We start from the raw sequence: 14,582 nt of genomic DNA, 5'->3' as shown, positions 1-14,582 counted from the left end.
TTCAACATACCTTTGCGAGACCACATTTTCACATTTGACAGCCACAAAGACAAAATACCGAAACAGGCTCAACTCAGAAAACACGCTCCGAGTGGCCTTGTCACCGTCTTCCTCGTTTCAACCTGTTAGTGGTGAGAAAGCAGGCACATCCTTCGCATTAGAATGCTGACTTTTCTTTTACCAAATCTCTGTGGGTGACTGGGCCTGTAATTTGAGGTTAAAAGTCAGCACGTAGCCTATGTTCAGTTCTCCCTTCATACTGGGACTGTGTAATCAGTCAGTATTAGGGCTACAGTGGGTCTTTTAGGTTTCTGGGTTTGAGGTCCCATGTTTCTGGTAGACCTTTTTACAAGTGTGTGTATGTTATTGAGGCACTGTTTGGCAGTGCTTCAAGTTCAAAGGTGTAGCTTAAAAAAAAATCTTGGTTTAATGGTTCTTACGCAAGTGGTAATAATAGGTTATTAATAATAATAATAGTCAAATTATTGGGCCTACATATTAGTATATTTATGTAATTTGGCAATAATCTCAAAGCCAAAGCGCTTCTGTTAGTTTCCCTTGTTTAATAATAGTTTAGGTCTAAGCAATAATAATAATAATACTAGGCCTACTACTACTACTACTACTAATAATAATAATAATAATAATTATAATGGCATATCTTTGGACAGTTACTGGTCATTTGGCAATTTTCTACAATTCTGCCAATGCACTCCTGTTAGGTCTTATTTAGCCAAAATATTATGCTGGTATAAGCCTGCTACTTGTAATAAATACTACTAACAAAATAATAATAATAATAATAATAAACTATGTATGTATGAATGTATCTATCTATGGAGGTGCACACGATGTGTGTGTGTGTGTGTGGGGGGGGGTATTCCAGGGGGGCACACAGAGGTGTAGGCCTATGCAGGGCCTTGCAGCACCAAGGCCTAACATTACTGGGCCCGAGAGCAAAGAAGTTTGAGAAACCCTGCTCTAGGGGGTGTACCTAGGAGTGTAAAGTGTGCTGCGACAATGCTATGATCTGATAGAGAACAAGGCTTGATTACAACATCATGTATTTCAGAAAGGGAAGCAGATGAAGTTAATATGTAATCTATTCTGGAGAAACTCTGATGTCTTGCTGAATAAAAAGTGTATTGTTTAGATGTGGGGTTGATAGTGCGGTAAAGGTCCGTTAAGCTAAGTGCTAACAGAAAGTTCTGAAAGTCTCTTGATGCTTGTAGCTGTGTGGCCATGGAGCGCTGAACAGATTTATCCAATATCACATTTGCATTACCGTTCATGTCTGCACCAAGGATAAGCGCGAAGTTTTGAAGATGCAATAAGATTGCTGTTAAGTTGGGAAAAAACTCTAGTTCATATTGGGATGGAGCATAAACTGAAATAAGAGCAAATTTGCGCCCAGATATAATAGTCTTAATATAAGAAATCCTACCATCCTCACTACCAAATTGTCCAAGTATAGTTATTGAGAGGTTACATCTCAGAACTATTAACGAACCCCTAGTTTTGGTGTCCAGTGATGCTGAGGCGGCTACATAATAATGTTTGTTTGAAAACCGGCGGACATCTATAGTTATATCTGTGAAGATACTCAGTCATCCAGGTACATAGTAATCTGTGGTTGGTAGAAGAGAGCAACTGGACTTGCTTGAAGATTCTTGAAGACGTTTCACCTCTCATCTGAAGGCTTCCTCAATTCTGTCTGACTAGTAGGGAGTATCAAGTATTTATCCTCTCATGGATCATCATAGAATCCGAATCAGACAGAACTGAGGAAGCCTTCAGATGAGAGGCGAAACGTCTTCAAGAATCTTCAAGCAAGTCCAGTTGCTCTCTTCTACCAACCACAGATTACTATGTACCTGGATGACTGAGTATCTTCACAGATATGTTTCTACGCACTTTGGGATAAGACCCCTTTGACTGGTGCGGGAGTATGAGAGGACTTCCAGAAAACTGGCAGACATCTTAGCCAGAGAAGATTGTTCATTTTTGTCAACCTGGAATGATCATCACTGAACAGAGGTGGGTGTCTAAGACATCTTTTATCAGCCACCTACAATGCAGCCATCAGCATTCTGATTCGGATTCTATGATGATCCATGAGAGGATAAATACTTGATACTCCCTACTAGTCAGACAGAACTGAGGAAGCCTTCAGATGAGAGGCGAAACGTCTTCAAGAATCTTCAAGCAAGTCCAGTTGCTCTCTTCTACCAACCACAGACATCTATAGTTCTTAAGTGGGACTCTTGTATAAAGGCAACGTCCACATGTTGTCTGCGTAAGAGGTCTAAGCAGGCTGTACACTTAATTTTAACCATTCAGCCCATTTACATTCCAGCTGATTACATGCATACTACTCATAATAACTAATAGTGGCTAGTATGTGCTGTGGTACATATAAGATGCAGAGCGGAGAAACAACATACAGTGCAGCTGACTGACCAAAATATGAAATTAAAGTGCTGAGAGGGATCCATCCCACCCCAAAACCCCAGTCGCCATGAACCCGCCACTCTCCAAAGAACGAGAGAGGGCATGAAAACAAAAACTCACACAAACGTAAAAACATGGAAAAACAAAAATTTTTGACTCCTAACTTCTCCCCGCAAGTTGGACCTGTGATCCTCGAGCAGCGTGTTCCTTCCCAGCACGTGCGCAGGGCCCCCCCAATAGCAGTTACAATTATATCATACCATAGTAATGATCATGACAATTGTAAATGAGCTACACAGAATGTACAAACATATTGTAGGCTATATAGGTGCATATTAATACTGAATACAAGTAGAACATGGTTAGTAAGATTTGTAATTTACAGTAGAGTTGGCAACATGCCAGGTCAATAAAACCAGCCTTTCTTCTTGAAAACAGAACCTGAGAACTCAAAAATCAAACAGGAATCAACCAACAACAGCAACACTTAAGTCCCTAGCATTGTGCAGGATTATAAAATTGGTGTTTCTTATGACTAACTGAGCAAAGGAACAGAAACAAGAAAGAGGGATATAGCCTATATATTAAGCCAGCTGCACTCATTCAGAACGTGAAGAGCTAAAGTCCAGTAGATCCGAGTATGTTTACAGTTAGAACATGGGCAATACAGGGTTAAAGCATGTAAAGATGGCTCTTATCATTGGAAAGAAAGTAAAACGAATCAATAAAGCAAAGTAAATAACCAAAAATCACCCAGTAGAAAATCAGTGAAAATGTCATTGCAGGCTATGCCTGGTACTCCATGCCAGACACCGTGTTGTCTATTAGCCTACATGCAAAACATGCAAAACATTTAGCATTAAGCTAGCCAGCTGGTTGGATTACCTGGGTAGTTGTAGACTATTCACCAAGAAAATTGATATAATCCTTTACCTCCCGTGGGGTGTTGAAAATATGGTTCACTCCTCCTCGCGTTGCCTTAAGCTTTGCAGGATAGAGAAAGGTGCGAAAGTCCAGTTTCTGCTGAGCGTCCATTGCGTCGGAGAAGGCCAGCCTGTGCTTGAACATGTGTGGGCTATAGTCCGGGGTGAAGCAGATGGCTTTCCCCTCCAACTCCATGGTTGCTCTACGCGCCACTTTCAGGATCTTATCTCTGTCGGTGACGCGCAGCAGCTTGAAGATGATGGTGCGAGGCACAGGTCTGCCATTTGTGTCTTCTATCAAGGCACCTATGCGGTGTGCATGCAAAATTTCAACAGAGCCCAGGTTAGGAAACCACCGTGGGATGGCCTCCGACAGGAAAGCAAGAACATGCGATGTTTCTGCATTTTCAGGGACTCCGCACACACGTATGTTATCTCTGCGTGATCTGTCCTCCATGTCGGCAATTCTGTCTCCCAGCTGGACGTGCTTTGCTGCCAGTTTGCTCACTGACAAAGAGAGCTGGCTGTTTGCCTCCGCCATACAATTCTCGTCCTTCTCTATATAGTCCATACACTTCGAAATATCAGCCTGTGTGGCAACCATCTCGCCATGGACTGCCGCGACCTGTCTCCACCAGAGCCTGTGTCTTGTCAGCTGAGACGCCATGTCCTCCACGAGTGTGGGGATAGCCTCCTTGATGGCTTTTGCAACTGCTAGCTTAACTAGCTCAGCGAGCTCAACGTTCTCAGCTAAACAAGCTGTTGTCAGCTGTTTTTGTCACTTTTTTTTGAGCTTGCTGCCATCTCAGTGTGCACAAAACTTCCACAAAACAGAAAAATCGACCGAGAGCTTAAAAAGTAGCGTTGGGTATGAAAATAATGTTAAATATTGGGGGGTTCTGTGGAGCAACGAAACGAAGCATCATCCCTCGCAATGATCACTTGACGCCCAAGTTGCACCACCTCATAAAGTGGAGCAAGTTGCACCCACTAGTGTCAAATTGTTCGAGAACAAATCATGTTTCGACGGGCAGTTGTGATGGGGCAATTTGTTCCAGGAGCAACTTGTTCTGGCGCAAGTGCCCATGTAAAAGCAACTTTAGTTGGGGGGGCTTATGGACCACTTGCCAGCAATCACTGTACTGGCAACCTCTCTTTAGCATACAAATGTCAATAGTAACCAACCCACCTGACTCCCTTTCTGCTCTGATAATGTTCATGTGTCTTCTAGCATGCTAAAGATCACATGGACAATCCAGAAGGCTTTTGGAAAAGTGTTTTGTGGATAGAGGAGACCAAAATAGAACTTTTTGGTTTAAATGAGAAGCGTTATGTTTGGAAAAAGGAAAACACTGCATTCCAACATAAGAACCTTATCCCATCTGTGAAACATGGTGGTGGTAGTATCATGGTTTGGGCCTGTTTTGCTGCATTTGGGCCAGGACAGCTTGCCATCATTGATGGAACAATGAATTCTGAATTATACCAACAAATTCTAAAGGAAAATGTCAGGACATCTGTCCATGAACTGAATGTCAAGAGAAGGTGGGTCATGCAGCAAGACAATGACCCTAAGCACACAAGTTGTTCTACCAAAGAATGGTTAAAGAAGAATAAAATTAATGTTTTGGAATGGCCAAGTCAAAGTCCTGATCTTAATCCAATCGAAATGTTGTGGAAGGACCTGAAGCGAGCAGTTCATGTGAGGAAATCCACCAACATCCCAGAGTTGAAGGTGTTCTGTATGGAGGAACGGGCTAAAATTCCTCCAAGTCAGTGTGCAGGACTGATCAACAGTTACCGGAAACGTTTAGTTGCAGTTATTGCTGCACAAGGGGGTCACACCAGATACTGAAACAAAGGTTCACATACTTTTGCCACTCACAGATCTGTAATATTGGATCATTTTCCTCAATAAATAAATGACCAAGTATAATATTTTTGTCTCATTTGTTTAACTGGAGTCTCTTTATCTACTTTTAGGACTTGTGTGAAAATCTGATGATGTTTTAGGTCATATTTATGCAGAAATATAGAAAATTCTAAAGGGTTCACAAACTTTCAAGCACCACTGTATGACAAAGTTGAATTGAATTGAACTGAATAGTGTCATATAGTATCATATAGTGAAAGCTATCACAGTCACAGCCATGACTGTGAAGACTATCCCAGTAGTGCAGCACAAAAAATAAGATATGTAAGAGATATGTCAATATTGATATTGAGAGGCTACATGCACTATTGTGTGAGAGTGCGCATATATGTGTAGAATTTTGGTTTGATTGTCATGAGAAAGCCAGTACAAAAACTACTATATTTGTCTGTGAAAAGGTGAGATGAGAAGAGGTCCCCTAAGGACTTTTTGATTGCTGAATTTCTCTGGTCCAGGGGTGAGATGAGAAGAGGTCCCCAAAGGACTTTTTGATTGCTGAATTGCTCCTGTCTTTTTGGTGGAGAGATCAACAGGGAAGGGATGATGGAGGACACCTTTTTCAGGTGACTTGCATGTATCCACTGGCTGGGAGTCAGTGAGGACATGCTTGTCACAGCAAGCATGATGCATGGTAGGCCATAGACAGCTTCTCCAACCTTCCTGGGGTTCAGGTTGCACACTAATACTCAGTCACCTGGAAGAAATGGGTGAGTAGGCATTTCTGTGGGCAAAGGGAGAGACAGAGACATCACCATATACACTGTTCAATTTCCCAATCAAAGCTTGAGCATAATCGCTGACAATCACGTCCAGATCACCTGTAAATGAAACACCAGGGTTAACTTGGGATTGGAAATGGTCTGCTTATAATTACCTCAAAAGAAGACAGTTTGGGTCATGAATTGAGTAATTCTAATTTTGCAAATGATGGATGATAGAAGGTCAACCTAGTTCTTACCAGTTTCCATCATGGCCTTTGTCAAGTGATCCTTGATTGTTCTGTTCATTGTTTCCACTATCCCTGAGCTCTGCGGGTTATGGGGAAAGTGACAATTCCAGTCAATACTCTAATACTTACATAGTTTCTGCTTTACCTTTGACACAAACAGCATGTCATTGTCACTATCAATCAAAAGATGAATGCCATATCTAGGAATGACTTCTTTGGCTAGGATTTTAACCCTCTGGGGTCTGAGGGTATTTTCTGGCACTCTAATGATTTTGGCATGCTCTGATTTTTGTTGTCAATTTCAATAAATCTAAGCAGTATTTTCAAAGTCATATGACTTTTTTTGTATTGAGCACAAGTTCAGCTACAATAATATTTATGTACTATGTATGTCATGATTGTACTTTAAAAAAAAAAACAGATAAATGAAGATGTAAAAACACATGGAAAGGCTTCAACCCATTTAGAAAACCTGTTAACGATCACAAGCAAATATTTCAAATTTCTTACTGGCATATGGATGAAATCAATTTGCAAACACTGAAAGGGCCCACTAGGTGGTGGCAGTGTGTCATGTTTGGCAGTTTTTACAGTTTTATGGGTGTCAATAATGCAAAATTGTTTGATGATCTGTTCAGTTACTCCTCTTTGTGTTGCATGTGAAATACCATGAAAATGTCATACAAGAAAAGGGAACAGAGACCTAGATAGAGCAATGCACCCATCAGAGGCCCTGATGATGCTGTCAGGTCCAGGAGAGCACGACATCAATGCCAGAACATCAAGTTGGCCTCAGTAGTCTGAGTCTGTAGAAAAGTTATGTCTAGGATGTCAGGAGACAAAATGAGAAAACATTGAACAATTGGGTGATTCAGAAACATATGGGTAAGGTTTGAACTCTTTGGCCGCCCACTTAATGACTTGGTCTGCTAAGCGGTTCCCAAAGGCCTCAGACGAGTCACCAGAGTCATGACCTTTGGTTTTGATGATGGACAGTTGTTTAGGCAGGGAACATGTTTTCAAAAGATCTGTAACAAGAGCGACATGTGATATAGGCTTACCATCAGCAGCCTTAAAGGAACAGTCCACCGTACTTCCATAATGAAATATGTTCTTTTCTGAATTGAGACGAGCTTATCCGTACCTCTCCGAGCTTTGTGCGACCTCCCAGTCAGTCAGACGCGCTGTTACTCCTGTTAGCAATATAGCTAGGCTCAGCATGGCCAATGGTATTTTTGGGGGCTGTAGTTAGATGCGACCAAACTCTTCCACGTTTTTCCTGTTTACATAGGTTTATATGACCAGTGACATGAAACAAAGTTCAGTTACACAAATTGAAGCGTAGCGATTTTCTATGCTATGGAAAGTCCGCACTATAATGACAGGCGTACTAACACCTTCTGCGCGCTTCGACAGCACATTGATACCGTCACAAGGTATCAATGCGCTGTCGAAGCGTGCAGAAGGTGTTAGTACGGCTGTCATTATAGTGCGGACTTTCCATAGCATAGAAAATCGCCACGTTTCAATTTGTGTAACTGAACTTTGTTTCATGTCACTGGTCATATAAACCTATGTAAACAGGAAAAACGTGGAAGAGTTTGGTCGCATCTAACTACAGCCCCAAAAAATACCGTTGGCCATACTGAGCCTAGCTACATTGCTAACAGGAGTAACAGCGCGTCTGACTGACTGGGAGGTCGCGCAAAGCTCGGAGAGGTACGGATAAGCTCGTCTCAATTCAGAAAAGAACATATTTCATTATGGAAGTACGGTGGACTGTTCCTTTAAAGCCACATGAGTGCCTGATTTTTCCCAAAATCATGAGCTACCCCAAAGGCATAACGGAAATCGGTATAAAGAGTGATGGTCTGACCTGCAAACAGGGTTCAAGCATGAGTAAGAGTGACAGGTTCAGCTGCTTGTGCACACCTGTAAGGTAAAGAATGCACTTTGTAAACAAAGTTAGCAGAGAGCAAACAGTATATTCACACAGAAAAACTGAATTGTTGGGTTTTGAATAAGAGTCATTAACAAACATGCACACTGTGCTCAGGTGTGCACATGAGTGAGTCTGAGATAGCTTAGACCTCAGTGATGAAGTGGGAGGTAATTTCATCTAGACAGTCGTGTTCCAACCATGCTGGATCTGGGCTGGACCTGCAGGAAGACAACATGCAACAAAAGGGCTGGAGGTACCAGCTGACATAACAGGCTTGATAGACAAGTTTTGAGTGGCACACAGAATAGACTCATAGCCAGAACACCACTGAGCGATCATATGTTGGGTCTGAATAATATTTAAACTCGAGCATACCTGATGTAATGCATGTAAAATCAGAGGATGAGACAGTACCTGTTTTTCACTGTCACTTACCATGAGAGCATTGGCTGAGGCTCAACACTCATGGAGACACTGAAAAATGCATTGCAAAGATCAATGACAGTAAAGTGGGTATGTTGACTAAGAATAGACAACAAAATGGAAGCAAAGTCTGGTACAGGAGGGCTGACAGGAATAACCAGTTGATTAACGCGTCTCAAGTCCTGAGTAAATCTCCAGTAGCCATTTGACTTTTTGCAGGGTTAACTGGAATCTTGTACAATGAAGAACAAGGAACCAAAACACTTTACGATAACAGTGACAAAATCCCAGGTTCAGTGCCCTTCTCCTTTTCAGGGGACAGTGATTATTGTTTACAGTACACATGAACAAATGTTTTCAGCCTGGTAGTGTATGAGGGGTACCTTTACATGTCCAACTTCAGTGGAGTGTGACACCCAGAGGGTTTAAAGCACCTGATTCAAAATCTGAGGACGGAGAGACTTCAGTGCATGTTATCTTTCAGGTCATACTCAGAGAGAACAGTAGAAGCAAAAGATAGATTATGTGGTGTGTACAGAATAGTATAGCCTTGTTCAAAAGAAATGGAACGATTGAGCTTAGTCAAAATATCACGACCTAATAGATTAAAAGGGGAGCTTGCTATGATAACTAAGCGATGCAGAAAATGCAGTTTAGGATCATCTGGTGTGGTCACACGTAGAGGAAAACTTTTAGGACATCTAACAGGAACCCCATTAATTCTCACAGAGTTAGCAATGGTCTGTGATACAGGCCCATTGTACGCTTTCCCACCAAAAGATGATCGGGTGGCACCAGTGTCAACAATAAAAGGATAATCATTACCATCTACACAAAGATAAATTATGGGCTGTGTGTTGAAATCAGTAGCAAGAATCAGAAGGTAGTCTCACTCTGTGGGCAGCCCTATGGCCATTTAAAGTCCCAAGGAGTGGGATACTGAGTGGGCACCTGTGTGTCCGAGTTTGATGTCTGTTGAATGAGGTTAAGCAGACTACAATGTTGAAAGGGAGTCTTACATTCTCTCATGTCATGTGCCTTTTTCTGGCATTCACATTCTCAGTGACGAAGTTTGCCACAATAATGGCAGTTGTCAGGCTTATGGTCAAACTTCCGGTTACCTTGGACCTGTATCTGTACTCGGATTGTGACCAATGATTTCTGAGCACCAGTCTGAGATTTGGGCTTAGCCACAGGGTCAAAAGCACCAACTCAATTCAAGTCTCAACTCTTGTGGCCCACTTCATCAGTGGTCATGCCACTGAGGTCACCTTCGGTGGAAATCCTTAAAACGCAAGCATTTTCAGTAAGCAAGTGATTCAAAAAGGTCATAATGAAAAGCATAGTGAAATGCCTACTGTCCACAGGATCAGATGGCAGCCCTGCATGCATATTCCATGTAGTTTTGAAACGTAGAAAGAAAGCAGTACAGAATTCATTCTGATCTTAACACCTGTTACTTGAGAGAGATCAGTAGCAGATTGACATTTATTCTTCAGAAACCTGGTTAACTATTCAAAACATACTCATAATGTGTTTCAGATTGGACCATGCAAAATAATACTCCCAATTGTCCTCTGACTCTTGTAGGTTCAAGAGGCAGGCCATAAAACTCTCGCATCCTCCCTGCAACATAGCATCAGTGACCTCTGGCCCCAAAATGTACATGAGAATACAGTGATAATCAGGACCAGTGAGTTGAACGTAAGTTGAGTGTGAGTTGAGTGTGAGAGCACAAAGAATCACAAAAAGCATGTATGTCCTTTGGGCGAGGAAGTGGTTGGATAACAGCATTGTCAGATATTTAGGGTGGTGAAATGTGATACTCCTCTCCCATAACCATAAAACTGAGTGCTGGGTTCGGTTGTGCATCATGTGGCTGTATTGGTTTGCAAGATTTCTGGTGAACGTTTGGTTAATTTTCAGTACAATGTGTCACAGCTTGTTTAGAGTGGACAATGACAATATTTACAGACTTTTCAAGAGGCAGAGCCAGCTTAGTGCCAGGCTGAGGGGTGGGATTGATGGCGATTGCAGCGAGGGCACTTGCTGCTTCCACATATGAGTTAGTCTGTGAATGGATGGCAGGCTGAGCTCAGCTTACAGATTCATAACATGGCAGAGCTGAAGCCTGCACACACACATTTACAGATGATACAGGGACAGACGGGCACACCACCAATGCAGATTTAGTCAACATTACACTTTGAGTTATCACTCTTTTCTCTGTCATTGGGCCTCATATGTGTACAGAAATGTTTTTCTCTCTGCACAAAATACGTGCATGTGCAAAATGATGGCTGGATTCATGACACGTGCACCGGCCAATTTTGTTCTCACCACCTTGCATACTGTAATGAATGAAGGTGATTGGAACCTGTTATTATAATGTCTTAGAATAGGTGTACATGTCTGGGAGTGACGTGTGTGGAAATTTTGTTGCTGTGCATGTGTTCACCTGTTGATTAGTAAAACTTTATGCAGAAGAACTCATTTTTGGCTCATTCTGCCATTTTTACATTTTATGTCAGTCAGATAAATATCTATAGACATTACATGGTGTCAGAATAGTCTGTGTGTGGTAATGGGGCGTGGCCAAGCAGCAGTTTGTGAATGGAGGGCGGGGTCAGGGAAGGTAAGTGGCTAAGTCATTACACCTGGTGTCAATTAATGTGGGCGTGTGTGTGTTTGTTGCAGGGATGGAGCATAAAAGGAGGGGGAAAGCAGAGAAGAGCTGACTTCCGACCAGAATGCACGTGTATGTGGGAGTGAGTGAAGCTGAAAAAAATATATATATATATTTTTATATATATATATACTCCTAGAACTGCCACCTTATTGTGGTGGAGGGGTTTGTGTGCTTGAATGATCCTAGGAGCTATGTTGTCGGGGGCATTATGCCCGTTAGGGTTTCCCAAGGCAGACAGGTCCTAGGTGACAGGCCAGACCAAGAGCAGTTCACCAAAAAACCCCTATGGAGAAAAAATCCAGGACCGTGACGTCGCCCGGTAGGACGCAGCCGGGGCCCCACCCTGGAGCCAGGCCCGGGGTTGGGGCTCGTATGCGAGCGCTTGGTGGCCGGGCCTTTGCCCATGGGGCCCGGCCGGGCTCAGCCCGAAGAGGTGACGTGGGCCCGACCTCCTGTGGGTTCACCACCCACAGAGGTAGCAGTAGGGGTTTGGTGCAGTGTGGATTGGGTGGCAGTCGAAGGCAGGGGCCTCGACGACCTGATCCCCGGACACAGCGGCTGGCTGTTGGGACATGGAATGTCACTTCGCTGGGGGGGAAGGAGCCTGAGCTTGTGCGGGAGGTTGAGAGGTACCGGCTAGAGATAGTCGGGCTCACCTCCATGCACAGCTTGGGCTCTGGAACCCAGCTCCTCGAGAGGGGCTGGACTTTCCACTTCTCTGGAGTCGCCCGTGGTGAGCGGCGGCGGGCTGGCGTGGGCTTCCTTATAGCTCCCCAGCTCAGCCGCCATGTGTTGGAGTTTACCCCAGTGAACGAGAGGGTCGCCTCTCTGCGCCTTCAGATTGGGGAGAGGGCTCTTGCTGTTGTTTGTGCCTACGGGCCAAATAGCAGTATAGAGTATCCAGCCTTCTTGGAGTCCCTGGGAGAGGTACTGAGGGGTGCTCAGACTGGGGACTCCATTGTGCTACTGGGGGACTTCAATGCTCACGTGGGCGATGACAGTGACACCTGGAGGGGCGTGGTTGGGAGGAACGGCCTCCCCGATCTGAACCCAAGTGGTGTTTTGTTATTGGACTTCTGTGCTAGTCACAGTTTATCCATAACGAACACCATGTTCGAGCATAGGGGTGTCCATAAGTGCATGTGGCACCAGGACACCTTAGGTCGGAGGTCGATGATCGACTTTGTAGTCGTGTCATCTGATCTCCGACCCTATGTCTTGGACACTCGGGTGAAGAGAGGGGCTGAGTTGTCAACTGATCACCACCTGGTGGTGAGTTGGATCCGCTGGCGGAGGAGGAAGCTGGACAGACCTGGCAGGCCCAAACGTATGGTGAGGGTCTGCTGGGAACGTCTGGCCGAGCACTCTGTTGGGGAGGTCTTTAACTCCCACCTCCGGGAGAGCTTTTCCCAGCTTCCGAGGGAGGCGGGGGACATTGAGTCTGAGTGGACCATGTTCTCTACCTCCATTGTGGATGCAGCTGTTCGGAGCTGTGGCCGCAAGGTCTCCGGTGCCTGTCGTGGCGGCAATCCCCGAACCCGGTGGTGGACACCGGAAGTAAGGGATGCCGTCAAGCTGAAGAAGGAGTCCTATCGGGCCATGTTGACCTCCGGGACTCCTGAGGCAGCCGACGGGTATCGGCAGGCCAGGCGTACTGCAGCTCGGGCAGTTGCGGAGGCAAAAACTCGGAACTGGGAGGAGTTCGGGGAGGCCATGGAGAAGGACTATCGGTCGGCCTCGAAGAAATTCTGGCAAACCGTCCGGCGCCTCAGGAGGGGGAAGCAGTACTCTGCCAACACTGTTTACAGTGCGGGTGGGGAGCTGTTGACCTCGACTGGGGACATTGTCGGGCGGTGGAAGGAATACTTTGAGGATCTCCTCAATCCCACCGTCATGTCTTCCACTGAGGAGACTGAGGCTGATGACTCAGAGGTGGACTCGTCCATTACCCAAGCCGAAGTCACTGAGGTGGTTTGCAAGCTCCTCGGTGGCAAGGCACCGGGGGTGGATGAGATCCGCCCTGAGTATCTCAAGTCTCTGGATGTTGTGGGGCTGTCTTGGTTGACACGCCTCTGCAACATCGCGTGGCGGTCAGGGACAGTGCCTCTGGAGTGGCAGACTGGGGTGGTGGTCCCTCTTTTTAAGAAAGGGGACCGGAGAGTGTGCTCCAATTATAGGGGAATCACACTTCTCAGCCTCCCAGGGAAAGTTTACTCCAGGGTACTGGAGAGGAGAATTCGACCAATAGTCGAACCTCGGATCCAGGAGGAACAATGCGGTTTTCGTCCTGGTCGCGGAACACTGGACCAGCTCTATACCCTTCATAGGGTGCTCGAGGGTTCATGGGAGTTTGCCCAACCAGTCCACATGTGCTTTGTGGATCTGGAGAAGGCATTCGACCGTGTCCCCCGTGGTATTCTGTGGGGGGTGCTTCAGGAGTATGGGGTTCGGGGCTCTTTGCTAAGGGCTGTCCGGTCCCTGTACGAACGGAGCAGGAGTCTGGTTCGCATTGCCGGCAGTAAGTCAGACCTGTTCCCAGTGCATGTTGGACTCCGTCAGGGCTGCCCTTTGTCACCGGTTCTGTTCATAATTTTTATGGACAGAATTTCTAGGCGCAGCCAGGGGCCGGAAGGAATCCTGTTTGGGAACCACAGGATTTCATCTCTGCTTTTTGCGGATGATGTTGTCCTGTTGGCTTCTTCAAACCAGGACCTTCAGCATGCACTGGGGCGGTTTGCAGTCGAGTGTGAAGCGGCTGGGATGAGAATCAGCACCTCCAAGTCCGAGGCCATGGTTCTCGACCGGAAAAGGGTGGCTTGCCCTCTCCAGGTTGGTGGAGAAGTCCTGCCTCAAGTGGAGGAGTTTACGTATCTCGGGATCTTGTTCACGAGTGAGGGAAGGATGGAGCGTGAGATCGACAGGCGGATCGGTGCAGCCTCCGCAGTGATGCGGTCGCTTTACCGGTCCGTTGTGGTGAAGAAGGAGCTGAGCCAAAAGGCGAAGCTCTCAATTTACCGGTCGATCTACGTTCCGACTCTCACCTATGGTCATGAGCTTTGGGTAATGACAGAAAGAACAAGATCGCGGATACAAGCGGCTGAAATGAGTTTCCTTCGCAGGGTGGCTGGGCGCTCCCTTAGAGATAGGGTGAGAAGCACAGTCACTCGGGAGGAGCTCGGAGTAGAGCCGCTGCTCCTCCACATCGAGAGGAACCAGCTGAGGTGGCTCGGGCATCTTTTTCGGATGCCTCCTGGACGCCTCCCTGGGGAGGT

General features: G+C 45.4%; 1 protein-coding gene across 1 annotated transcript in view; it reads left to right on the top strand.

Annotated features, from left to right (window-relative positions):
• The window catches only part of atg10 (ATG10 autophagy related 10 homolog (S. cerevisiae)), a 271,634-nt gene extending 260,258 nt beyond the window's left edge, over positions 1-11,376 (top strand). Inside the window, exon 7 of the mRNA XM_060908811.1 lies at positions 11,319-11,376. Coding sequence (XP_060764794.1) covers positions 11,319-11,331 — 13 coding nt within the window. The 3' untranslated portion in view covers positions 11,332-11,376. The remainder of the gene's footprint in view (positions 1-11,318) is intronic.
• Positions 11,377-14,582: the final 3,206 nt, after the last annotated feature.

The sequence above is a fragment of the Neoarius graeffei genome, chromosome 25 (genome assembly GCF_027579695.1).
Source record: "Neoarius graeffei isolate fNeoGra1 chromosome 25, fNeoGra1.pri, whole genome shotgun sequence".
NCBI classification, from domain to species: Eukaryota; Metazoa; Chordata; class Actinopteri; order Siluriformes; family Ariidae; genus Neoarius; species Neoarius graeffei.
The sequence above is the reverse complement of the archived record's forward strand: the minus strand, read 5'-3'. Positions and strand labels throughout refer to the sequence as shown.